This window comes from Typha latifolia, chromosome 10, assembly GCF_019914945.1.
Source record: "Typha latifolia isolate L0001 chromosome 10, TyphaL0001v2, whole genome shotgun sequence".
Taxonomy (NCBI): domain Eukaryota; kingdom Viridiplantae; phylum Streptophyta; class Magnoliopsida; order Poales; family Typhaceae; genus Typha; species Typha latifolia.
In genome coordinates, this window is record NC_133095.1 from 4,687,511 (window position 1) to 4,712,584 (window position 25,074).

The 25,074-nt window shown below is 35.1% G+C and overlaps 6 protein-coding genes across 9 annotated transcripts; 1 reads left to right on the forward strand and 5 right to left on the reverse strand.

Moving 5' to 3' along the window:
* Positions 1–407: 407 nt before the first annotated feature.
* Positions 408–1,584, reverse strand: LOC140796509 (photosystem II reaction center W protein, chloroplastic-like). Its single transcript, XM_073149554.1, has 2 exons — positions 1,424–1,584; positions 408–864 (listed from the first exon to the last, which is right to left on the reverse strand). Exons 1-2 carry the CDS (start codon positions 1,518–1,520, stop codon positions 557–559), a joined length of 405 nt encoding a protein of 134 aa, XP_073005655.1. The 5' UTR covers positions 1,521–1,584; the 3' UTR covers positions 408–556.
* Positions 1,585–2,373: 789 nt separating this feature from the next.
* Positions 2,374–5,210, reverse strand: LOC140797071 (probable prefoldin subunit 4). The gene is made up of 3 exons (XM_073150357.1): positions 5,121–5,210; positions 4,922–5,032; positions 2,374–2,894 (listed from the first exon to the last, which is right to left on the reverse strand). The coding sequence occupies exons 1-3, from the start codon at positions 5,127–5,129 to the stop codon at positions 2,634–2,636; spliced, it is 381 nt and encodes a 126-aa protein (XP_073006458.1). The 5' UTR covers positions 5,130–5,210; the 3' UTR covers positions 2,374–2,633.
* Positions 5,211–8,070: 2,860 nt separating this feature from the next.
* LOC140796256 (transcription factor BHLH148-like) lies at positions 8,071–10,187 on the forward strand. Its single transcript, XM_073149198.1, has 3 exons — positions 8,071–8,574; positions 8,663–8,944; positions 9,999–10,187. The coding sequence occupies exons 1-3, from the start codon at positions 8,227–8,229 to the stop codon at positions 10,122–10,124; spliced, it is 756 nt and encodes a 251-aa protein (XP_073005299.1). The 5' UTR covers positions 8,071–8,226; the 3' UTR covers positions 10,125–10,187.
* Positions 10,188–10,889: 702 nt separating this feature from the next.
* On the reverse strand, positions 10,890–13,099 carry LOC140796257 (small ribosomal subunit protein uS19). Its single transcript, XM_073149199.1, has 4 exons — positions 13,002–13,099; positions 12,774–12,919; positions 12,607–12,664; positions 10,890–11,320 (listed from the first exon to the last, which is right to left on the reverse strand). The coding sequence occupies exons 1-4, from the start codon at positions 13,002–13,004 to the stop codon at positions 11,072–11,074; spliced, it is 456 nt and encodes a 151-aa protein (XP_073005300.1). The 5' UTR covers positions 13,005–13,099; the 3' UTR covers positions 10,890–11,071.
* A 2,528-nt stretch (positions 13,100–15,627) lies between these two features.
* LOC140796881 (small ribosomal subunit protein uS19) lies at positions 15,628–17,900 on the reverse strand. 2 transcript variants are annotated; one of them, XM_073150043.1, is made up of 4 exons: positions 17,792–17,900; positions 17,565–17,710; positions 17,434–17,491; positions 15,628–16,029 (listed from the first exon to the last, which is right to left on the reverse strand). In XM_073150043.1, exons 1-4 carry the CDS (start codon positions 17,792–17,794, stop codon positions 15,781–15,783), a joined length of 456 nt encoding a protein of 151 aa, XP_073006144.1. In that variant the 5' UTR covers positions 17,795–17,900; the 3' UTR covers positions 15,628–15,780. The 2 variants fall into 2 exon arrangements, with proteins under 2 accessions (XP_073006144.1, XP_073006143.1); XM_073150042.1 differs by lacking the exon at positions 17,792–17,900 and having other exon boundaries at positions 17,565–17,716.
* A 2,618-nt stretch (positions 17,901–20,518) lies between these two features.
* LOC140796044 (calmodulin calcium-dependent NAD kinase-like) lies at positions 20,519–24,677 on the reverse strand. Of its 3 annotated transcripts, XM_073148882.1 has the most exons (9): positions 24,561–24,677; positions 24,251–24,445; positions 23,891–24,114; positions 23,750–23,811; positions 22,989–23,210; positions 21,816–21,945; positions 21,270–21,589; positions 21,043–21,184; positions 20,519–20,932 (listed from the first exon to the last, which is right to left on the reverse strand). In XM_073148882.1, the coding sequence occupies exons 2-9, from the start codon at positions 24,333–24,335 to the stop codon at positions 20,693–20,695; spliced, it is 1,425 nt and encodes a 474-aa protein (XP_073004983.1). In that variant the 5' UTR covers positions 24,336–24,445; positions 24,561–24,677; the 3' UTR covers positions 20,519–20,692. The 3 variants fall into 3 exon arrangements, with proteins under 3 accessions (XP_073004983.1, XP_073004984.1, XP_073004982.1); XM_073148883.1 differs by having other exon boundaries at positions 23,900–24,114; positions 24,251–24,677; XM_073148881.1 differs by having other exon boundaries at positions 24,251–24,677.
* Positions 24,678–25,074: the final 397 nt, after the last annotated feature.

The window sequence follows — 25,074 nt, forward strand, 5'->3', positions numbered from 1 at the left end:
GTTTTGGGGAAAAAAAAAGTTTAATAGTAGCAATATTTTGTTAAACAGTTAATGCATAGTACATTCACTGCATTGTTGTAGTAAGAGTGATTGCTGACGGCCTTATTATCTATTTTATTTTAGCCCTAAATTCATAAGTATTTTATGTTTTTATACAACTGATGATCTATTTGGCGTTTTCGTGCGTAGAATAATATTTTTTCAATCACTTCGGCGTTTTACGTTATCTGATCGGCAGAAGTCAAAATTGCATGATCATCTACCATTTGTTATCTTCTCTTTGATAAATTTTGCTGCATCTTTCAGTCCTATCCATTAAAATATTCTTAGATATTCCTTGTAATAATAAGGAGAGAACAGTAACGAGTAACTTACTAACTTACCATATCTCATCTCCAGAGCTCACATCACGAGTAAAACTTGTTTTTTTAAAAAAAAAACATTCAAGAACAGTTACAAGAGAGATCCCATACAAACAGATTGATATCAAATAAACATGCATGGCATTTCCATTACAAAGTTTCTTAAAACATCTACAAAGTAATAATCAGAGCCTTCAAAGGGAGAGACCAGACTCCTCATCTTCCTCCAGTGTGCTGGTGTACACAAAGAAGAGTGCCCAGATGAGCCCAAACACACCAAGTAGGATCCAACCAAGAAGGTTGTTGCTTATGCCCAGGCTCAGCCCAGTCCCCTCTGTGCTCAGTCTCTCATCCACCAGGGCCAGGGCTGGCCCCGCCATGCTCGCCGCCGCGAGCAGTGAAGCGCCTGCGCCCGCACCGATGGCGGCCGCCGCCGATGGCTTGTCATCCTTTGATGAGGAGCATCTCACTCTTCCACCCCTCATTCCAAATTGAGGCAGTCCTGCCATGTTTGTTTGTATTCTTTTTAGTTATACAAAAATTTTAATTAATGCTCCTAGGCAGATATTTCATTTTACCACAATATTTCTTATATAGTGATATATTTAGGTTTGTTTTTCTGGTATGTATACCCTTCTAAAATCTCTTATTTATATGCATACTTCTCTAAACTTGATATTTGTATATTTATCTATCAAAAGTACATTTAGCTTTTTGCGTGATAACACTTAAAATCATTACATTTTGCATGAATATCTCTATATACTCTAGTTTGCATTAATTTCTCATGGTTAAGGGTATGTATATCTTTTCGTTTTGTTAAACTAGTAAGATTTTATCTTAATCTTGTCAAAAAGTAAATTTGAATCCACGGAAAAGTCATGACTTTTTAAGGGTATATATGCAATTAAAACATTTTAGAGGAGTTTACAAAATAAAATATCATTTACAAAAAAATGTATATATATTTATGTATATAAAACAAGGGAAGGGAAATTACAAAATTATATAAAAAAAAATAAAAGTTAGGCATGTGTAACACCAAATTGGTATAATTTTACCTATGACGGACGACGAGGCGAGGCCACCGGACTTGGGCAGGGCGGCGGTGGCGCGAAGAATGGTTGAGGTTGGTGTGGTGCAGCTGATGGTGGCCATCTTCTCTCTATAAAATTGGGGAAGGATAAAAGAGAGAAGAAGAGGAGGGGGGTCTTAGGAGAAAGCTTTGGTGGTGGAGTAGGATGCTATTGGTATTATTTGCTTTAAAAGAAGGTCAGCAAATTGTAATAAGAAAGTGTGGCTATATGCACCACAAAGGAGAGATCTTTTGAGACCAATGGATGGATTGGATAATGGATAGCTCTCCTCTCATGCCTCATCCTCTCACAGCCACACAGGTTGCTCCACCTGGACAGTATCCACCTGGAAGCTAGAAAGCACTTGATCTCATTGGGCAAGGCTGCACCAGTGTGGGGACCCATTGTTTCATATCTATAGTTTTTATCCTGGTTCGTATCAATACTATCCTATGAAGGATTGATATATTGACCCACTGTTTCATATCTATATTTTTTTATCCTGGTTCATATCAATACTATCCTATGAAGGATTGATATATTGACCCACTGTTTTATATCTATAGTTTTTATCCTGGTTCATATCAATACTACCCTACGAAGGATTGATATATTTCAAAATTACTCTTCTGTTAGCCTTCTATATCATAGATCTACCATGCATGCTAAAACTATCCACAGGATGTCAATATGTTGAATGTCATGAATTCTTTGGTCATGTAAAGCACTAGTACATTGTAGAGGAGAAAAATCAAGCCTTAAACTTCACAGTTTGTTCATCAGAAGACTGGGATCTGAAGAAATAAGCATCCTCCTTTGCATCTTTATTTTTTATTTTTGTTTTGTTTTTCTTTATGAGAACTCAATGCTTAAAAGAAGGCACAAGATTTCTGAGTACCAATCATGAGTGATGATAGTAATGGCAAGAAAAATCATACAAAAACAAAATTGCATGCGACTTCGCTCACTTTGTATAGATAAGCAGAACATGGGTAGTTTTAGAGTTCACACATCCCGTTGTTCTCTAACTATTAGTGATCCAAACGACGAAACAAGCATGCTACAATCTTTCCCCATGATATGCTGAATAAACTTAAAACCAAGTTCAATCCAAAATAAACACCTAACTATATTGCATCAAGCCTTAACAAATAGAAAAAGGCAGCAAAAGGGACATCGCATGCTGTTTGCCTAATTAATCCTCCTCCAAGTTGATGGAGTCCTTGAATTTCCCATACAAAATCTTCTTCAGTTCAGCCATCTGTGCGAGCACAGATTCCTTTTCTTCCTCCAGCCTCTCCAATTCCTTGCTAGTGTCCTCTTTCATCTTCTCTAACCTGCTCTCGACTTCTTCCCGTGGCATGTGGGCAAAGATCTCCCCTATTTGGAACCTCACCACATCTTCATCTGATAAGATCAATTCATTGCTGGCATCCTCCACATTTTCATTGGCTTCCTGCAAGAAAACAAGGGCAAAATAACTAAATATTTTTGCTGTATGATGGCCTCAAACTTCGATGTAGTTGTAAATGTCCCAAATTGTTGAATACTGATGGCTTAATTTAAAAAACAAATATGACTATTTAGATTTTGGGTTGCATGCACTACTTTTTAGTTCCAGTGTTATTTTCTTGGTCAAGTTCTACTTGACAGCTTCCTCCTAGTATGCAACCACAAGAAGGTCCTTACCTTCCCATCTGCCACTTAATTCTTTCGAAACCTTGAATAAATCTTTTAAATATCAAAGACTAATATATCCACCTTACACACCTTAGAATCCTAAATACTGGTTGCAAGTTCAGCTCATACATTCAATAACAATTTATTATGTACCTAAGAATACCCAGAGACTTGCGTTGTTCAAGCTAAATCTACTGCATTAAGCTCATAACTAAGCTATCTAAAACACAAGTCACATTATCTAATTATCTTGCAGAACTGTGTAATATGGTTTCACACTCACCATAACTAAGCTAAAATAAGATTACATGAAAATCCAATTACTCATCCAATGCCATGTTACTTTCTGTCAACTACATGTACACGTACCATCCCAAAACCAAGTAGCTGAAGTTGTGTGAGAACTACCAAACATTATGAGTTTGGTTGCCAATTTGTATAAGCTTAATATTCCTAATATCAATTTAAAGGAATAGTCAAACGCCGTACTTTTGAATTTGTTTTAGAGCATTTTCTGAGTTCGAATATACAAAAGAATCAAACTCCATTTTATGAGTCAGCCCATTAAGTTTGTTCAGTTTCTATGCAAAATCAGTTATTTCTAATATTTCTTATCATGCACTCTATCTTGGTGTGTGTATGTGTGGGACCACCAAGCAATAGTTCTCTCTCCCTTGAAAAAGTTGGATCCTGCATGGATGTGTAGTTTTCCCCGTGCAATAGAGTTGCTCCAGTTACTTGTGTACTGCTATTCAGCACTTAGCCACTTACTAATGCATATAAAAAAAAAAGATGAACTTATATACATAGAAACATTTGCCTAAAGTGCACTAATAATCAGATGGCAAGATGTGAAAAATTCTTTTTCTGCTATTTCATTACAAACTTTCTTGTTTCTTTAGTAGCGAGTAATAAATAAATAAACACTAAACATAATATGATAAACTCTTTTTCTGCAATATGTACTAAGTGAGATATCTAAATAAGTAGTTAAGTACATATCAAAATCTTAAAACCTTAATCTTGTCCAACATAAACTATTACCCTAATCCATCTCAATATCACACCAGCACTAAAAATCTCCAATCCAATCTCAGTAGTAGTTGTACAAAAGCAAGGTATGATAGGGGGTCAGACTACAACTCTTGGCGAGGTTCTTGGTTAGTCATTCCTCTCATATAAATTCTTCCAAAACAAGTTGACCACAACCTAATGGGATAAAGAAGATTCCACTTGGTACTTCTAATTACTTACATTAGACTGCTTTTTTCCAAATGCCACCATATGCTTGTTCATCTGATTTACTGTCTGTTTCTATCAACTTACAAAGCTACCGTTTGTGTCCTTAATGGTCCTCTGCATGTATGTGTGAAAAGATGAAAATCACTATGAAGCATGTTAGCTAGAATGAGGCAAAATAAAAGGACAGTAGATCCTACCTGATTCATAGAGAAGATGCATCATGGTGTATTGTTTCTTTCAACTTGTGTTTCTACATTCTCTCATGCAACTGAAAATTTATTCCTTTCACATAATTCAGGAAATAACGCAGCTTTGCGTCCGTATCTAACACCTTCAGTAGGAGCATCTTCTGATTTCACCCCCAAAATACACCTCGATTTTTTACAATTAACCGCCAAATCTCACCTAAAACTCATCAAATTTCTAACCTTTCCAAGGTTACTAACTCTCTAACTGGCTATACGACTCCGGTTTGAATTAATATCATGAGATCGACAAATGTTATCTGAACTTTCCAAAGATGCAACATTGCGTTATCCGAAGAGAAGCTTGGATTGTTACCTTGGCGAGCTTGATCTCGTCCTCGAGCTCATGGAATCTATTGTTCAATCTCCCAAACTTGTTTATGTTCTGCTGATCCTCCCACGTCACCTGGGCCTCCGATCCGTCTCCCTAACCAAATCGATCAGAGAAAACCATCACAAATCTGCTGCACATCGAGATCTAGGGTTAGGGTTATCATTTTTCCTTAGGGGTTTACCTGCTGCATCGTTGGAGCCCGGTTTCTTCTCTCTCCTCCCGAGCCGACGAAGTGAATAATTTTTGGGTTATAGGTCTCGAAATTGCGAACAGAGCTAGAATGGACCTAATTCCTATTTTATCGTTAGATTGGGCTAAAGTGTAAAAATTCCAGGATTAGTGTTATAACTCATTTTGTATCCTTTTATTTATTTTCTTTTTTCCCCCTATTTTGGTTGGGTGTAACCATAACTATAGATAAGAAGGTATTTGATTGTTAAAATATGAATAAATAGGGTTTTTGAGACCAAATATTACAAAATGCATAATTATACTTAGACCATTAAATTATAATTATTTTTTATATACCTCCACTTATTATTATTATTTTTTGTAATATATAGATGAAAAAGCTCAAAAGATTAAAAAAATCCCTTAGTAAATTAAATTCTTTTTTCTTCTCTTTAAAACGTAAAGGTAAACATATCATATAGCTACACACATGATTTGCACGTGACAACTTATAAATGAAAAATGTAACTGTTATGAATCGGTCTGATGCGATCCGCAACGGTTCTGGACTCGATAAAACTCGTAACTTTTGAAGGGATCTGCGAACAATTTAATCAACGGATCCTCTTGAATTTTTCTTAGAAAGAGCTTTCTAAAAAATCTAAGATCACAAGATTTGGACGGTTAGATCTCAAGATATCAACCAAACAGTGGCTGAAAGTCAATTAGATCCTAGCTTGATAACCCTCCAATGACTAGATAGTTGTTAAGTTTACTCCTTGGTATGAAGGGAGATTGTAGGGTAGTTAGAAGCTGAAAGAGGCACACCCAAGACTTGGGGGTGGACGCCAATGATTAGAGACAAGTTGAGAGAAAGATAAAGACCAAAGCCAATTTAATTATCTAAGATAAACTCCACATATTTATAAAGGTCCACTCTAGAGATTCATCAACTAAGTTAAATAACTCTAATAAACTCTAACAAACTAACAACTAAGTTAAAACTCTAACAAACCAATAATTTTGTCGCGATGCATTCGAACGCGTTCGATCGCATTTGAAGACGCAATTGCTTTTTTCTGTAGTTGCAAACGCGTGTAGGCGAACAAACGACCCCATTCGGACGCGGGTCCATGGCGTTCAAACGCCCCCTAGCAAAAGTTCTTATTCTCTCAAACAAACATAAACTAGATAAATAGGCTCATCCCAATGAATCCAATGTCGCGAGTGGATTCAATCCGACCGAGTCGTATCAGTAACAAAGGACTGAATAAAAAAGATATTTAAGATACTTTTAACATATATTATAAAAAAAAGTTCAGAATATATACACAAAAATTGGCCTAAAGGGTGATAGTTTATATAATATAAATGTGATTAACTCATTATTTACTTTTAGTACATAATAAACTCAATTTATGCACGTATCGTGCTATGACATTTTCTTTTATTCTCCAAAAAAAAAAAACTATTAAAGTAGCATGTAGAATCAATCCAATTACTAAGGATATATTTAATATGGGTTAATCCATCCCTACTAGTTTGAGCACATCGTTAGATATATGTATGTCAACGTAGTATTCGACAGACATATCCAAACCGATTTTGACATGCTCAACTGGCACCAAATCACAATCTCCTTAAAATGGTAGGACCGAATGTAGGATAATACACCCAATCACTACGTCAAACCCTTATTTAATAGGGAATTAAGAACCCCTTTTAAGATCAATTTCATAACCTTGTTAAGTGATAGTAGGTCAATAATAGTGGGTCAGAAAACATCTCTTTCTCTAATGAGGAGTAGAAATTTGATAGTATCCCAAGATTTCTTGTTGCTGCTAAAAGTCAAAACCGAGACAATATAAGCCTGTTTAACTATCTAACCTCATCCCATTAATCTTTGAATTTTTCAACCCCTTGTTAATTTTATTAAATTTTTTTAAAAATAATTGGGGGAAAATAAGAGACCGAGTCATTTTGACGTCGTTGACCAGTATAGCTCTCCTCGTGACCGAGTGACCAAGCCATGTTGCGTTGACTCGTGCCATGCACCATGCACCATGCACCATGCACGTGACTTCAATTAGCACGTAATTTTATATTATGAAGCAAGCTGTAGGTAATTAGTAGTTATTTATAGTGGATTAGATTAACTAAATCTTTGCCATTAAGCCTGAGTCCACGGTTAAGCGACCCTTCTTTGACCGAGGAATTGGTGCCTGAGAATAGAATCTCAACTCCTAAGCATTTAAGATTTGTTTTCTCTACTATTTTATGTGAATATAATATGTGGTGTATTTTATAATATCTTTATTTTAAATAATTGGGAGGATAAGTGCTAGAATATAAGATTTTGTAATTTAATTGTATTTAATTTTTATTTATTTAATATATAAAATTAGGCGTATATTTTGTTATTATAGAGTACACATAATTTATATATATATATATATATATATGATACACATTAAGATCTATTATTATATAAATCAAAAAATTAAATACAAATGAATTATATATATGTTTCTTTTTATCTCGTCCCTATTCTAAATTTTCATTTCTTTCTTAAATATATATACCTTGGCAAAAAAAAAAAAAAAAAAAAAAAACAACATCAAACCATAACTTTTTTAAAGAACAGAGAAACTACAATACCTATTTATATACTCTAATAAAATCTTCTTTCATCTTATTGTTGCCTATATATATATATTATTTATGTATTAAGCCGTAATTAGTTAACTAATTGCCCATCTAGAAGGATAATGACTCTTCCAAAGAGAGCCTTTTTAAGCTGTGGCCAGTTTGACTCTTGAGTCTTGACCAACCAACTGCTCCACGTGGGAAACGAGCAAAATTAAGGAACATACACACTAAACCATCACGTGTGGTGTGGTGTGGTTTGTTCTCTTCCTCGTTGACCTTCTTCAAATTTCCTCCTCTTTTGACTAGTCGTCGCATATTACTCATTCCTACATCTAACTCCTCCCCTTCGGAAGCCGTTCGTAAAACCCAACCACATTTCAAATTTCCCGGCACAAAATCAAAACTAAGTTGAGAAGAGAGAGAGAGAGAGAGAGAGAGAGAGAGAGAGAGAAGAGGAGGTTGAAGTTATGGATCCCTTCATCTGCCAAGAAGAGGAGGATGACTTCGATCAAATCCTCCATTATATTCTGTCCTCTCCTTTGCCTCCGTCTCGGCCGGCGGCGACCGCCTTCGTTAGATACTCCGGGGCGCAGGAGGGCGGCTTCGCTCGCGAAGGATCGAGACAGCCATCTTTTGCTTCTCGGAACATCCACCGGAGAGTTCTAAGGTTTCTTGGGAGGATGTCGACCCCGGCTAGCAGTGGCGAGGAGGGGAGCAGCCGAGGGCTCCGACATATGATGAGGGAGAAGCAGAGGAGAGAGAGGATGAGTCAGGGATACGCTGATCTCCGCTCCATGCTACCCTACAAATCAAAGGTTTACTAACTATACTCTAAAAGTTTAAGCTAGAGAGAGAGAGAGAGAGAGAGTAGGCGCTGACACGTACAAATGTTTTATTCGGTAGGCCGATAAGAACTCGATCGTCCGGTCGGCAGCGGCGTACCTCGCGGAGATGAAGAGCACGGAGGAGAAGCTCCGACGGGGCAACACGGTGCTCGAGGCGATAGCAGCGGTGGAAAAGAAGCCCAACTGGGTGATCAAACTGCGCGTCCTGAATAACTCGTCGCCTATCGGATCTCTTATCGGGGTTCTTCGATGCGTTAAGGTGACAGAGTTGAAGGTGAAGAGCATCGTATCCAGCTTATCCGGAGATGATCTCTTGGTGGAGGTTGGTGTGGAAACTGAGGTACGTGGGATAGGGAGTTTGAATAGCGTTCAAAGTTCTCTTCTATCAGTTTTCAAATCCGATTGTAAAATAAAAGTCATACTAGTCACAAAAAAAAAAAAAAAATTAATTAAGTGTGACTAACTTTCGAATTAATAGATATAATTTTACCTTACTTATCGAAGATATTATTTAGTTATTAAACCATTTAAATTTGATTCTTTGGATATAAACTTTAATTTAAATATAATTATATATCTCTATCTATATCTGTTATTAATTTTAATTTAAATTAAACTTAAACTAACGAGAGATATATGTAAATAATAAAAACTAATTAAATAGATAAAATTTAGTTAGACTTTCATCAAGTAAATTATAAAAAGACATCAATAACCCTATTATGATATATATACATTACTCCATGTTAATGATATATATGTTTTTTACTTGATAAATTATTAAGATAATATAATTATCAAAAAATAATGTGCAAGATAATATATTTAAAAGATAATAACTACCTATTGAACCGGTAATATCTTTTAAATTTGTTGCATTACTATTATGTCCTTAAGAATTTTAACCGTTAGATCTTCATCAAACCACGGTACTAAAGAAGTGCTATTTACAAAAATATTCTATTATTGAGTTCCTTTGTTTGCCTTTTTACTTCGGATGAAAATTACTTTAGCTCTTGATTTTTTATTTTATCACTAAGTCACTATGATTTATTTTTTCTTCAAAATATATTTATTTATAAGAACAAGTGTTATATTTTGTTAACTTTAACCGTCATCACGGTTAATGATGTTTGAATAATGCCTTTCCGGTGGTTTTTGTTTTACAAAAGAAGTGAGAAAAATGAGAGAAGTAATACATTTAAATTAAACAATATAAATAAAAACTAAAGCAAATTTGATAAATGAGAGCATTGGTTTAAAAGGTGGATAGAATACTTTTTGATGGATGGTGATCACATTCATTGAAGCCCAAGTAGAAATTATTTCTTCTCTATATATACTTCATGTAATTAGTTACTAAATTCATTTATCTCTGTGTGTTCGTGTTAAAGATTCCTATTGCTGAGGTGGAGAGAGCAATTGAGGGTGCATTGATCAAAGAGGAGAAGAAATTATATCCCCAGCAAACCAAATGGTGCCTAAGTTGCAATGTATTAAATGTACATGATGTAACATAACATTTTGTGCACTTTAAAAAAAAAATTGAGTTAGAATTACTTATAACGGTTTCATATTTAGTACATTTATTCATGTGTTTTACTACAATATGGAGTTTTCCATCTAATTCAGTTTTAGAAGATTTGAAATAAAATTTCATCATAAGGTGAAATAAAATGTGAGCACTCCATCTCTGACTATCTAGAATACAACAAAAGATGAAGTCTTAAACTTCCTCCCAAGTCTTATACCTCCTCTTACCTTTGGAAATCAAACAAGTATCCATTTCTTTTCTCTTCAAGAACGGCCCAGTTTTTTTTAATGTTCATTTTATCTGGAAAATTTTATAGAAAATAACTCTTACCTCACACTGTATGTCTGTATCACATGAAAGATTTATCCAGACACTTCATTAGGAAAAAAAGAGAACAATGGATAAGATAGTTCTCCCAAAGAAACCAGGATTCCAATGAAATCCTACGGGAATTTTGGTTGCCCAATACCCTAATATTAAGAACCTTGTGTACTACTACGAGCCAAATTACATGGATGAAAAATATCCCTGTGGGTGACATCAAATACTTGGATATAATAACCTATTATCCTCATTGCATTTACAAGAATCTGAGCAACAAGAACAAAAGGAATTAACAATCTATAAGCAGAACATAAAAGCTTAAGTCACCAGCTATTGATGGAAAGAGATATGGCAGCTACACAGGCTAAACCATTCCTTGCCTGTCTTCAGAACTGGAACAAATTGACAAAAATGAACACATCCACCGTTCTAAAACTTGAATAATAACTAATACCATGAGTAGTTTTATAGAAACTGTGAACACAAGTTGAGTAATCAAATCCAGAACAAAACAAGCATTACCAGTCAAAATCCCATGAGGTAAAGATAAGTTTGGCCGACTCAAACAGCTAGCTATAAGAGCCTACATAAAATTAACAGCAGAGCTCCTCACTTCAGAGGAATGAACCTGGAAGAGTGTGTGGCACCAATACCGGGTCTTCCATGCTTGACAGGCTTGTACGAGATGGAGAACTCAGCAAGGTAGTGACCAATCATTTCGGGCTTGATCTCAACCTGGTTGAAGGTCTTCCCATTGTAGACACCAATGATGCTCCCAATCATCTCAGGCACGATGATCATGTTGCGGAGATGGGTCCTGACAGGCTCGGGCTTCTCGCCTTGAGGGGCCTCTTTTTTCTGTACAAATAAAATGTTCAGAGATTGTACATGAAAAGTTAGCAGAAATACATGTAAAATATATGTAATCTACTTGCGTGACAAACCAAAGTGAACAGAAGGAAACAGAAAGACCAGCCAGTAGTCAGAGTTTTCCTTGGACCAATGTAAACGAACACAGACAATGATGTACAGAATGCAGCATAAGTAAAGAATTTGAAACATGAGATGGACAATCAACAACTGATGGCTGACAACAACTTGAAACTCTTCGATATTCAAGATTGGCAATTGTTAACAAGAGACACTACATGCATCTTATGGCAGCAGAAGTTGACGATTATGGTAGCTAAAAGCATTACAGGCCCCCTATAACAAACCCGAAAGATATTGGAACCTCATCTGGAGTAAGAAAAAAGATTGCAAACTATCTACATTATGCATATCATAAACCTGATAATCCTTTGACAATATTTAATACAAGTTATAACCCTTTACTACAGAAGCAGTTCTCACAACAATAACAATATGCAAAATTCCAAGAAATTTAAAAAAAATTAATAAACTGCTAGAATGAAGTGCATTGTCTTCTTAATATAAAAAAGCAGTAAATGTATTTTCATGAGATCTATCCTGATCAAATAGACATACTGAACTAAATGAGAAACTTAATGTGTAATATATTAATATGTCAATCATGTACCTAATGTAACATCAAAATAACCACATTATGCAATTTGCAATAACAAGTAAAGCACACAGATCAGTTAAGTACTTGATAACAGAATGTGTTCCTGTTCAAACATTGTTATCCTCTTTATGATTCACAGCCAAAAGATCCCAAAAAGGATCCAAAATTCACTGTAAACAATCTTGATACCAAACCCAGCAGTAAATAGAGAAAGAGCATAAATCTATAATTACTTTATCTACATATTAAATCAATCTGAACATATGATATTTTGTACTCATTTATATCCTACTGCCAAATTTATTTAAACTATGATAAATGATACAGTAACTTTATTTCTTAACAAATGATAATACTCTTCTCGGCAAATAGTATTTGTCTTATATCTCGAAATTCTACGCGAATTCAGGATATGCATCTTCAAGATATAGGATGAAAAACATTTGCCTCCTACAATCAAACTGAAACACAATACAATACTAGCCATACATATGGTAAAAAAAAAGTTCATCATAACGCTTTACAGTAGGTTGAAAACATCATAAACAAAATTAATAAAATGTAAAATTAGCCATACATATGATTAAAAAAAAAAAAAGAAACTTTTCGCTCTTACCGCCTTGCGTAATTTCTTGATCAAAGCCATCGGCTTCCTCTTGAGACCCCTCTGGAACCTAAACAAACCATTCACATAAAAACTTTAACCAACTAAACCAAACAAAGCAAACAGAATCCAATCAAGAGGACATCTACGAACTAGATCTCATGGATATGTGGCCTTACCTTCTGCGAGCACGAGCAGGGAAGAGCTTGACGAGCTCATCGGTGGACATGTCGAGGAGCGCATCGAGATCCACGCCCCTGTAGCTGAACTTCCTGAACGTCCTCTTCTTCGGCTGCCCTGCGGCGACATCAACATCTGCGTCGGCCTGCATTGGAGGAGGAGGAGGAGGAGAAGAAGAAGCCATGAGATCTTTAGAACAATAAGAGTGGGCTAGGGTTGGGGTTTACCATTCTTGCGAGAGAGGAAGAAGCGGCGGAAACCCTAGATGCAACTATCCATGGCGTTAAACTTTATATATATATATATATATGCACCGAACCCAGCCCGAGACGTTCGGGCCGAAGCCGGACTCGAGCCGGGACCGGGCCCGACCCGAGGCTAATTTGGTTCGAATCGGGCTTAGCCTCTCTGCAATCCGAACTAAAGCCCGTTAGGCTAACTATTTGGCCCAATTATTATTATAGGATTTCTAGTATAGCCTTGTAGCCTCTCTGCAACCAGTATAGTTGGGCTGGCCTCCAACTATCAGATTTTTAAAAGGTTATTTAATTTACAATTTTATCTATTTTTTAGGTTAAAAGGGTAGTTTAATTTAATATTTTTCTATAAAAATTGTCCTAAATCAGGGATTTTTATCTCAATTTTTGTCCTCAATTCTCATTTTCATATCTACTCTTCCAAATAAGAGTTAATTACGCGTGATTAGACCTGAATCTTTATGTCTTGGGCACATATTTGGATTGAAGGAATTCAAGAGGTGTTTCCATTGTGTACGAAGATATAGAATAATAATGTGTAAGAAGCTCTCAAGTTGTCCAGAATGATTACAATAGATTGAACATGTAGAAGACGACGAAAATGAAGTTGTTATTATGTCCAAAGCCTATTTGATGATTTTTTTTAATTTTTGGAGAAAAGTTTGTAGACCGCTGCCTTGCAACTTTCATTTATGGCTGAATTACAAGAAGGATCTAGAGGTAGATCTAGGGGTGAAAACGGGTTGGATTAACTTCGACCCGACCCGCTATCTGATCCGATCCGATTCGGATAAAAAATTTCTATCTTATTATGATACAGATAGAATTTAAAAAAAAAATTCGGATACGGATTCGAATACGGGTCGGATATATTTTTTCGATTCGGATACGGATATCGGATATCCGTTTATCCGTATAATTTTTTAAATAATTTACAATTTTTAGTTTGCTTATTTAAATAGTAAATATTAATATTGTTACTAATAATACGTTATATATATTATTTATAGAGACTAATTTCTCTAATTTTATAAATTTGACATACAAAAAAATTATTTGTCGCAAAACTCTTAATAATTTTATGTTAATTATATCTAAATAAAATATTATAATTATTTTAAATTCAATCAATATCATCTAATCCTCTATTCGAAAATTATCCCTATCAGTTTAGTTAGGATATGATTTTAAATTTTGCTATCCGTCCAATATTCGTATCCGGACTAAAAATATAGATCCGGATATGGATTGAGCACTATCCGATCTGTATTTGATCCGTTTTCACCCCTAGGTAGATCAGTACATTCTTTACAAGTAGACTATCGAAAAGCAAAATTGGCCAAATTATGAGTAGTAGTATTATTGATCATATTCGTGAAGAAACCTTGATACTATGAAATATAGGAATACACGTTATACATTGCAAAAAAATAGGAGTAATATGCCAATGGAGAAAAGGTAACGGCTGTGGTTTGGTGCAGCTCAATAGACTGAGGTGAGGATGGTGTTATGGCAGCAAGATAGTTGTGGCATATGAGAGTGGTGTAGGTCGAATATTAGAGAGGCAAAAGGGGAAGAAGTGGTTGGTCGGGCCTAAGGGATTGGGGGAGTCAATAGTTGCGTAAGGGAAGGAGGTTGAAACCCTAGGTAGGTTATGATAGGAGAGAAGCGAAGGGGGAGATGGAAAGAGCGAGAGTTAGATTTAAGAAAGTAACTCAATGATTACACAATCATAAAAAAAAACTGTTCTCCGCATATTTAAAGAGACTAATCCAGCTCTAATTCAAATTTAACATAACTATTTAAACAAGTCTAGTTGACTATGACTAAAGCAAGCAAATAAGTAAACTAGCATACTTAATTAAGTAAATTGTTAAATCCTCACTAACAGATAAGCTAATACAATAAAATGGACTCTATTCATCGAGAATAATGTTCTCCAACATAACTCAATTAGGTCCGAGTCATATAAAAATATATTTAATATTTATATGTATTTATCCACTTAAACAACTTTCTATTAGGAATGTTCGATAAAACTTTAATTCGTTAAAAATTGAACCATGGCAATTTTGAAAAAATTTCAGCGGCAAATATAGTGACAATTATAAAATTTTAAAAATTTGAGTGGTAATTATTTAAAAAAACCTCTTCATATATTTAGGATGAGTTCAAATCTTTGGAATTGCTCACTATGGCTGTTTTATTTTTTATTTATAATACTGAATCATGAAGTTTACTAAGGTACGAGGTAGCCCATCTATCAAACGGGTAATACCGACCACCAAGATTGATTTAGTTGTTCTTTTTCCGAAAAGAAAAGAGATGAAATAATTACTTGTGAACTCAACACTAGAGCAAAAATAAATACATTTGATCTTGTTTCACTTCATTTAATATTTTTTTTATTCCCTCGTGTTTTTAATGATGTCACTAACGATGAATAGAGGAAGTACACATGCATCTCTTTCATTTTACAATCTATTACTAATTGCTATAAGGAGAATTGGTAAATCATCTTCACCTATAGGAGAGAAATGACAAATATAGATTTTCGGATCTTGCCTTTGTGATCCATCCACCCACCATTCTCAAATTTGAACAATAACTGATACCATGAGTAGTTGTTTATAGGAACCCCGAGAAGAATAGAGTAATCAAATCCAGAACAAAATAAGCATTACCAGTCAAAAATCCCATGAGAGGAAAAGATAAGTTTGGCCTAACATAAAATTAACAGCAGAACTCCTCACTTCAGAGGAATGAACCTGGAAGAGTGGGTGGCACCAATACCGGGCCTTCCATGCTTGACAGGCTTGTATGAGATGGAGAACTCTGCAAGGTAGTGACCGATCATCTCGGGCTTGATCTCAACCTGGTTAAAGGTCTTCCCATTGTAGACACCAATGATGCTCCCAATCATCTCGGGCACGATGATCATGTTGCGGAGATGAGTCCTGACAGGCTCAGGCTTCTCACCTTGAGGGGCCTCCTTTTTCTGTACAGATAAAATGTTTAGAGACCGTATATGAAATGATAGAAGAAACACATAAAATATATGTAATCTACTTTCGTGAGAAAGTAGAAAGTGAAAAGAAGGAAACAGAAAGACTAGCCGGTAGCCAGAGTTTTCCTTGGACTGATATAATATAAAGACAGCAGTACCGCACAACAAGCACAGTATGCAGCATTAGTAAAGGAAATGAAACATGAGATGGGCAATCAGCAACCAAATGCTACATATGCAAACATCCCAAGACAATATCTTCGACGGTTAACAGTAGCTGAAATCTGTGAGATGAATACCGAAAGCATTACAAGCCCTCATAACAAACTCCAGAAGATGTTGGAAACTCATCAGGGATAAGATAACAAATTGCACGCTGTCTGTATTATGCATACCAGAGTCACTTGGTCGATCATATAAACCCGACAATCCTTTGACATTATTTAAGACAAGTTATAACCCTTCACTACAGAAGCAGTTCCCAGAACAACAAAAATATGCACAATTTCAAAGAAATTATATGTTAAACTACTAGAGTGAAGAGCATTGCGTTCTTAACACAAAAGGCAGTACATGTATTTTCATGAGATCTATCCTGATCAAATAGATGTATTGGTCTCAATGAGAAACTTTAAGTGTAATAAACTAATTCATCTATCATGTACCCCTAATGTACATCAAAATAACCACATTATCCAGTTGGAAGAAACAAGTATAGTGCACAGATCTGATAAGCACCATGATAAAAGAATGTGTTACGGTTCAAACATTCTTATCGTTCTTATGACTCATAGCTAAAAGATCCCAACAAGGGTCAAAAATTGGCCGTAAACAACTTACAATCAATCTTGATCCCAAACCCAGTATCAAATATATATATATATATATAGAGAGAGAGAGAGAGAGAGAGCATAAATCCATACTTAATTTATCTAAGTAATAAACCAAACTGAATATCTGATATTTTGTACTCCTTTGTATCTCCTACTGACAGATTTATTTACAGTACTGTAGACAAGACCAGCAACTTTATTTTCAAAACACCAAGTACAATTCTGCCAAGCATTCACCAAATGTTAATACTTGTATTTATCTTATATCTCCGGAATTTTAAACATCATCAAGATAAGAGATTGAAAAATATTTCCCTGATACAACCGAACTGAAAAACAACATAAAGAAAATTTCAAAACGTTAAGGAGCAGCAGGTCAAATGATGTCCTTCATAACGCTTTAGAATATGCTGAGAAGTTCTTATCGCATCTATTTGGTACCTTGACATAGATTTATTTACTAACTAAGGTTATATTATGAAATAATTCTAATGAAAATCATCATAAACAAAATTAATATAGCCATACATATGGTAAGAAAGCAGAAATCTTTCACTCTTACCGCCTTGCGCAGTTTCTTGATCAAAGCCATCGGCTTCCTCTTAAGACCCCTCTGAAACCTAAACAAATCATTCACATAAAAACTCTAAACCAAAAAAAAATCAACTAGATCTCATGGAGATGAGGCTTTACCTTCTGCGAGCACGAGCAGGGAAGAGCTTGACGAGCTCGTCGGTGGACATGTCGAGAAGTGCATCGAGATCCACGCCCCTGTAGCTGAACTTCCTGAACGTCCTCTTTTTCGGCTGCCCTGCGGCGACATCGACATCTACGTCGGCCTGCATCCCAGAATAAGGATAAGAAGAAGCCATTAGGTAGATCTATTGAACGATTCGATTGGGCTTAGATGTTGGGCCTACCATTGTTGTGGGGGAGAAGAAGCAGAGTAACCCTAGATTGCAACGAGAGGAGGGCGAGCTCGCTATTAGGGTTTCTGGGAGAGGGGCGGTGAAATAGGGTTTGCGTGGTATTTATAGATGGGATTATTACATAATTGCCACTTAATTTTCCATAAATATTGTATTAGCCCTTATATATTTTTTTAGGTAATTTACAAATCGCAGCCTATCTTTTATCTATTTTGTCATTATATTTCTTTTAGGGAATTTATAAATCATAACCTACATTTTATCTATTTTATTATTCACATCCGTCTTTAAGAATTTTGTAACCACCGATCTTTTTTTCTATAATTTTTATTTAACACCCTGACGTTATTTTGACTGACTAACATCGACCAAATTATTAAAATATTTATACTATTTTCTTTTATTTTCTATATCTCTTTACTAATTTTTCTACCTACCTCCTCCATAGTTACCATTATCATCATCGCCACGGCCACTACCTCTCCTCATCTCTCCTCCCTCCTCCTTATTTTCTTCTTCTTCTTCTTGGGAAGAAAAAAAGATGACAAAAAAAAAAAGAAGGTGTCTAATTACAAAATACTGACGTGAATTATAATAGATAAAATATAGAGTTAGATTTATAAAAATTTTTACTTTTTAAAAGATTAAATATATTTTAAATTCTATTCCTTGTACATTTAAATTTTCTTTTCAATTTAACTGGACCTACCCAAATAATCTTTAAAATTAATTTTTTAATTCAAGTTCATATATTTTATAGACTAAACCTTATGCCAAAATCAACAATAAAAAAAACATTCTTTTTTCTAACCTCTTCGCATTCTCTTCCTCCTCACCACCATCCTCTTTCCTCTTAACAAAGGGAGATAAGTACGGTGGAAAGGGAGCACAGAGAGAGGCTAGGTGGTTTCCAACGAAGGTGGGGGATGATGGTGTAGAGAATAGAGAAGTTGAAGTGAGATGAGCTTAGAATATTAGTAAAAAAATTTAATGGTCTTAATTTTGGATGTAAGTGTATATAAGAGTAAAATATATTTAAATTTTTTTTTAAATATCATAATTACCATTAAAATTATTAAACTATTTCAAAAAAAAAAACAACTGTGGGATGATTCGATAATAATCCATTGATAAATTAAAGGGGTGTATTTTGATTTGATTTATTTTCATATTTACAAATTAAGCCCATTTGATCACATTTGCAAAAGAAAAAAAAAATTAATCTTATACATTTCTCCAAACAAATCTAATAGTGGGATGTTCTATTGTAAATATTTTGTAAAAAAGTAGGGCTCAAATTGTAAATAATAAACATTTAGAAAGTAAACTAGAAAAACATGAAAAAAAAATGGTGAATTTTTTGTTTGCTGACTTGTGAAAGGAATGCGAACGGGTTTACTAGAAGGGAAATAAAATATGACTAATTTACTTATGTAAATTAAAATAGTCATGGGCACTTTCACTTAATTTTATTTAATATTATTTAATCTAAATCGTTGGATTAGGAGAGAGCAATTCGTGGTTCTTATTAAATCATTAATCTTAAATAAAATATTTGAAATGGTTTTAAAGTCATATAATGTTAGACTATCATATTATGGGAAAAAATATCTTATTTTTTTTGGTAAGAAAATAAAATTCAGTGATAAATATTTTATGTTCAACTTCAAGAAAAAAAATGGATATTTCTGTTTTTTTAATTTTTTTTTACATATATTGCTTGACTTTAACAACTATCTAGCAGAAATATTTTATAAATATCTCATGAAAAAATAACCATAATGGTAATTATAAAAAAAAATAAAACAAAAGAGCAATTATGATACTTTAAAATTTACAGAAGAAAGTGGCAATTATAATATTTTTTAAAGTTTTCGTTGTCAACTATATAAAAAATAATAATAAAACATTGCAGGTGTAATTCACATGGAAAGTATTGCCTATTTGCGTCTGCCCATCTTGAACTTGGAATGATATAAAACAAGGCTAGAGTATTAAAATAAGGCATAATTATACTTAGACATTTCTATTTGTTGCATGTTTTCACATAGACTCTTCTATTTATTTTTCTAACATATTAATCTTTTTAACTTTGTAAAATCTCATAAATGCCTCCTAGGTTAGTTATTTGTTTAATTTTTCTCTATTAAAAAAATTCACTAGACCAATTTTAGACACTTTTGGAATAATTTTGCCTTTATTTTAGGGGGGGGAAAAAGTAAAGGTTAGATGGTTACTTGATATTTTGTGCTAAAATCATCATAATGTACCAAAAATAAAATAAAGAAATTTATGTAAAAATGAGCAATAGTTTAGAGTGGCTATGGATAATTAATCCTTAAAGTTAATTAAGTTGGTTTGATCGAGTTCGGCTCATTTATAAGTAAGCCAACTTGTTCGAAGTTAATTTCAAATCAAGCTTATGATAGATAGATAGCTCATCTAGCTCGGCTTGATAAGGTTCAAAATGAGAATATTTAAAGTTCAGGACCACCAGATCAGATCTAGATATTCATATCTATTCTCCCAAAATAAAGAGTTTGATATGATCAAGCTTGATTCAAAACTTGTATCATGCTTATAGTTGAAATATGTTTGAATTTACTTATCAAACACTTTCTTTGAAGAACACTTCATTCAGCCACTTCTAATTTTCTTCAGTAAATTATGTGCAAATTAAATCAAATGATGCCATAAGTCATATGCTGCAAAGAATGATGAGGACTAAAATTTATATGCACAATATTAAACTGATGAAGGTAATCTCACATTCAGATTGAAATGAAGAGCCACTAAGATCTGATTCCTTGACTTGCTCATTTCGTACATAATCTGCAATACTATGCAAATCTTCAGACCTCCAAGCAGCATTACTTCATGTGGGCTTTCATGTCACAGGGCATGAGCCTCAATCTCTTGGATTGCGTGCTTGAGTTCTTGCTGGATCGATGCCCTCGATGAGGACATCACCAAATCATCCCAAATCGATCGCAACCCGCAAGTTGTATCACCATTAGGATACAGCTCAGAGATTGAGCTGGCCTCCTCATTTAAACTGCTCACTTTCTCTAGGCAACCAATCTCGTGTGGCTCCACAAGTAAACTGCTGTTTCCATCCTTCCATCCTATCAGCTGTTGATTAGCAACATCATCATGTAATTTGATATATATCATTAGATTTTCATATCATAGACTTGGTTTTGAGCACTGGAATTCATAACAGAAAAAAATAGCTCACTGACCTTTGCTGATCCCGTAGAGTTAGTGCTGTAGAGCCTGGCATTGTCTACTAACAGACAGTATCTAGGGAAGGCACTTGCAAATCTCTTGTGAGACTTCAGTTGGGACTTCACCCTTACTGCTCTCCTCATCAATATTGCTCGTCTGTGATTCAGAATTGTTGTCATATTTAGATCTCTATGAAGTTCATGTGGAGATATTGCAATATAACTTGTGTTGTAGACTTCACCTGATTCCTCTTACCACTGCAAGGTAGGCATCACACACAACTCCAACTAGCTCTATCCTGTAAGGCTTTCTTGTGCCAGGCTCATTGTTTTCCTCATCATCTTCCACTGCTTCCCAGTAATCCTCGGTGACAGTTTCATCGGCAGCAACTTTATATCCGACTCCCATGCGGTAGCGCCGTTGATGGACGGCCCTGGCCATGGCAATTGTTTGCTGTACAAATGGCTCCCATGAGAGAGTGCCGTCCATGATGACATCGCGACCTTCATTGAGCGCTGTCACGAGAAGGGATGAGGCTGCATCCATCGATGACTGGTGCACCTGTTACAACTTCTATATCAATTCCTTTTCTTTTAGAAAGATATGAAGATATTTATCTGAAGAAAGTTTCAGTAAGATCTTTCAAATTTTCTTTCTAAGAAGCTTCAAAAGTGTAATTAGTCAGTGGATTTAGGCCTTTAGTTCAGAAGACAAATTCCAAAGAAGAGTCTAGTGATCATCCGAATTGTGCACATGAAATTTTACTAACAAGGAGCATAGAAAGTACCAGTTCAGCAGTTTGGAGCATGTCATTATGGTGACCTCTGGAGCTAATGGCTCGGTAAATGACATCTGTCTCCTTGAATGCATCTGCTTCAACAACTACAGCATTCGATGCAGCTCCTGACCAGAATGCCCTGAATAGAGTTACCAGAATTTCCTATTACTTTGTAAGTGATAGTAATTTGCAGTCCTGATGCATTTCATATTAAGGATATGTCAAGAAAGCTCTGTAGTTGATCTTAGCACAGGGAATTGGAGCAGACATGTGCACCTGGTGCCAAGTCTTGTATTCCTTTTATACTTTATGTAGTTATTTCTTCAATTTGATGTTATTAAACAACACCCATAGTGTTAAACTGTTGTGCGGTGTCTAAGCTTTCAGACTGTTATGCTGTAAACTTCTAGGGCTTCAATTGAATAACTATGTATAATATGTTAAAAATTGAATGGTTTATGCAGACTTTGATCCCATCCAAATAGTTCTCCTAATCCTGCTATTTCTTGGCAAAAGGTGCACCATTGGATTACCACTTTACATCTCCAATCACTGGGGAGAGCCCAACTTTGTTTTCTGAGGTAGTTTTGCTAATATCTGGCACCTAGTCATGTTTAGTGTCCATTTGAATTGCACAGGTGCTAAATTACTTTCATACTGGATGAGGCCTAATGACATCTATGCAATTTAATAGCCTTGATCAACAAATTAAACTAGTCAGGACCTGGATCTAGCAATTTTCACAAGACCAAAAATCTAATTAAGGCTAACTTCAATTGGAGAGCAGGACTAGTTCTATCAATTCTTCACATTACTTTTCTCTTTGTGTGACAGGGATGCTGCACTTTGTAAGTGAGGACCACACTCTTTAAATACTCACCAATTTCTTATCATCCATCATTTGTCTAATTTTCCCTCTTAGATAAGATACTTTCTTGATACATTTGCACAAATGTGCTAATGCTACAAAAAGTTAGCAATCACTACATGAGGAATTATGCTTTCTTGATGCTCTTGTCCTTCTCAGAATTCAGATAAGAATCTGCGAAAGGACAATTGCCAACATATCTTTATATCGCTCTCACTAACTTTGAGATTGACAATTATTGAGATTTGAGAAGAAATGTCAAGAATTCATTCTAGTAAGTAGGAAGTGGAAAAATTGACTGGTTGAGGACTTACTCCTTGAGTATTTCCTGGAGCACTGTACTCTTTCCAGCTCCCATGCCACCCCCCATGAGGAGTAGTACAGGGCTTCTATTGCTGTGTGCGGCTGGAATCATCACCTCCGGATATCGCGGTTCATCATGTGCCGCAATCCCAATGGCTTTCAGCTCCTCCACTAGTGTAGAGAACACCCTGGTGACCTTCAGGTCTCTTGTTAACCTCTCAAATCTCAGTTTCCTGTCATCAATGCAGACCACAAATTTTTGTTAAAAAACTCTTTTATGGATAACTCTCATTTTAGTTGTGGTAAAATGTGAACATTGATCAATACTAGTTATATTTGCTTTGACTGCAAATTGTGTTAGATCAGATATCTTATTGGCCAGATAAGTTCTACTCCATTGATCAACTTGTGATATTTAATCAGATCCCACACAACGAGCTGAATTATTTATACCCAAGAGGGATGTCAATCAAGTACATAAATAATCAGAACCTTCCGGGGGGATTCCCCTCAATACAATAACAATGACCAAAAGATTTGAATAATACTCTCTCAGGCAATCCTTCAACCACTTCATAGGCAAGTTAATCAACCTTACTATATCATAGCACATGCAGGTCAAATTGGACGGTCATAAACAAATAGGGGAAGCAAGAGATAAATACTAACTGAAAAAATAATAAAAATTAACATTTCATAAGACCCTAATAGAATGAAGTTTTCTAAATGTGGGTGTAGTTGTTAGTGTCTATCCACAAGAATTATTGCATACCTAGTAGCCTCCAAGATCAAGTTCTTGAGCTTCCTTTTAGCTTCACCTTCAGCAGCCAAAACCTACACAAGGAAACAATCAGAAAAATATATACATCTTAGAAGCAGAAGAAGATTGTAATTTTCTCAAAAAAGTTTTCACCTGGCTAACCATTAGAGTTGCATGGCACCAGTGGAATGCAAAGTAGCCCAGTATGCATTTATCCAGCTCCTCTATGAACTTCACATACAAAGCTTCAGCATTTGGGTAATTAGCAAAGAAGGCAAATATGTTATCCTCACATCCATTGGCCTTCCTCAAATAATCATATGATAATTTGTGCAAGTGGGGGCATTCATCCGTCTCCTCAAAACCTAATTGCCTAGCTGCATATAATTATCAACACCAACCATCATAAAAGAAAGAACTTTTTTTTTTACTTCAGAATTATTATATTCTAGCACTTTGTATTGACGAAATATACGCAAAAGGAGATGAAAGAAGAAGGCGACAATTAATTACCGACGTATTGCGAGAACCTCTCTAGTTCCTCGACGCGGCCGGAGTGGCTCAGCACGAGACGCGGAGTGGCTCTCGGGTTCTCCATCGACGGGGGAAGCCGTTTCTTATTCTTCTTTCAATCACGGTGCTGCACCGTAACGGCGGCGGTGGAGACGGCAATGAGATGAACGAGGAGGAGGAGCTTGGGGATCCCATCTAAGTTTGAGAGAGAAGGATTGAGAACGACATTATTTGAGAATTTAAGAGAGAGAGAGAGAGAAAGAAATCCAAATGAAAGGTCAAGAGGAGGAGGACAAGGAGATTTGCCTACGTTTGTGCATGATGGATTTGGATCCAAAAGCGTTAGCTTTTGGTGGTAACTGGTAAGATATAGAGAGAGAGAGAGAGAGAGAGAGTATTATGGAATGGTGGTGAAATAGGTTGAGTTAGTAGAATAGTCAACGCCTGTATAAATTATAGAAGGGAGTTGGAATAGAGGAGGATTCTGTTCAATGATTGAGGTGGATTTTTCTTGGGGATAATTATACTTTGCCACTATCATCGTTTTTAACATACACACATTCAGCTCTTTTTTTTAATATAAAACTGAAAAAAAAGAAAAATTTGCATTTAACACCCTACTTTAACAAAATTTCTATTTACACCCTATATTTATACTATTTATAAATTGAGCGAATAATATTCTATTAAATAGAGATAAATTATTCTAAAATAACCAAAATGCCCTTATTTCTAAAATAATTAAAATACCCTTTATATGACTTGATTGAAAATATTTTTTATATTTTTTTAGTATAGTTAACTTAACATAGATACTTGTTTAA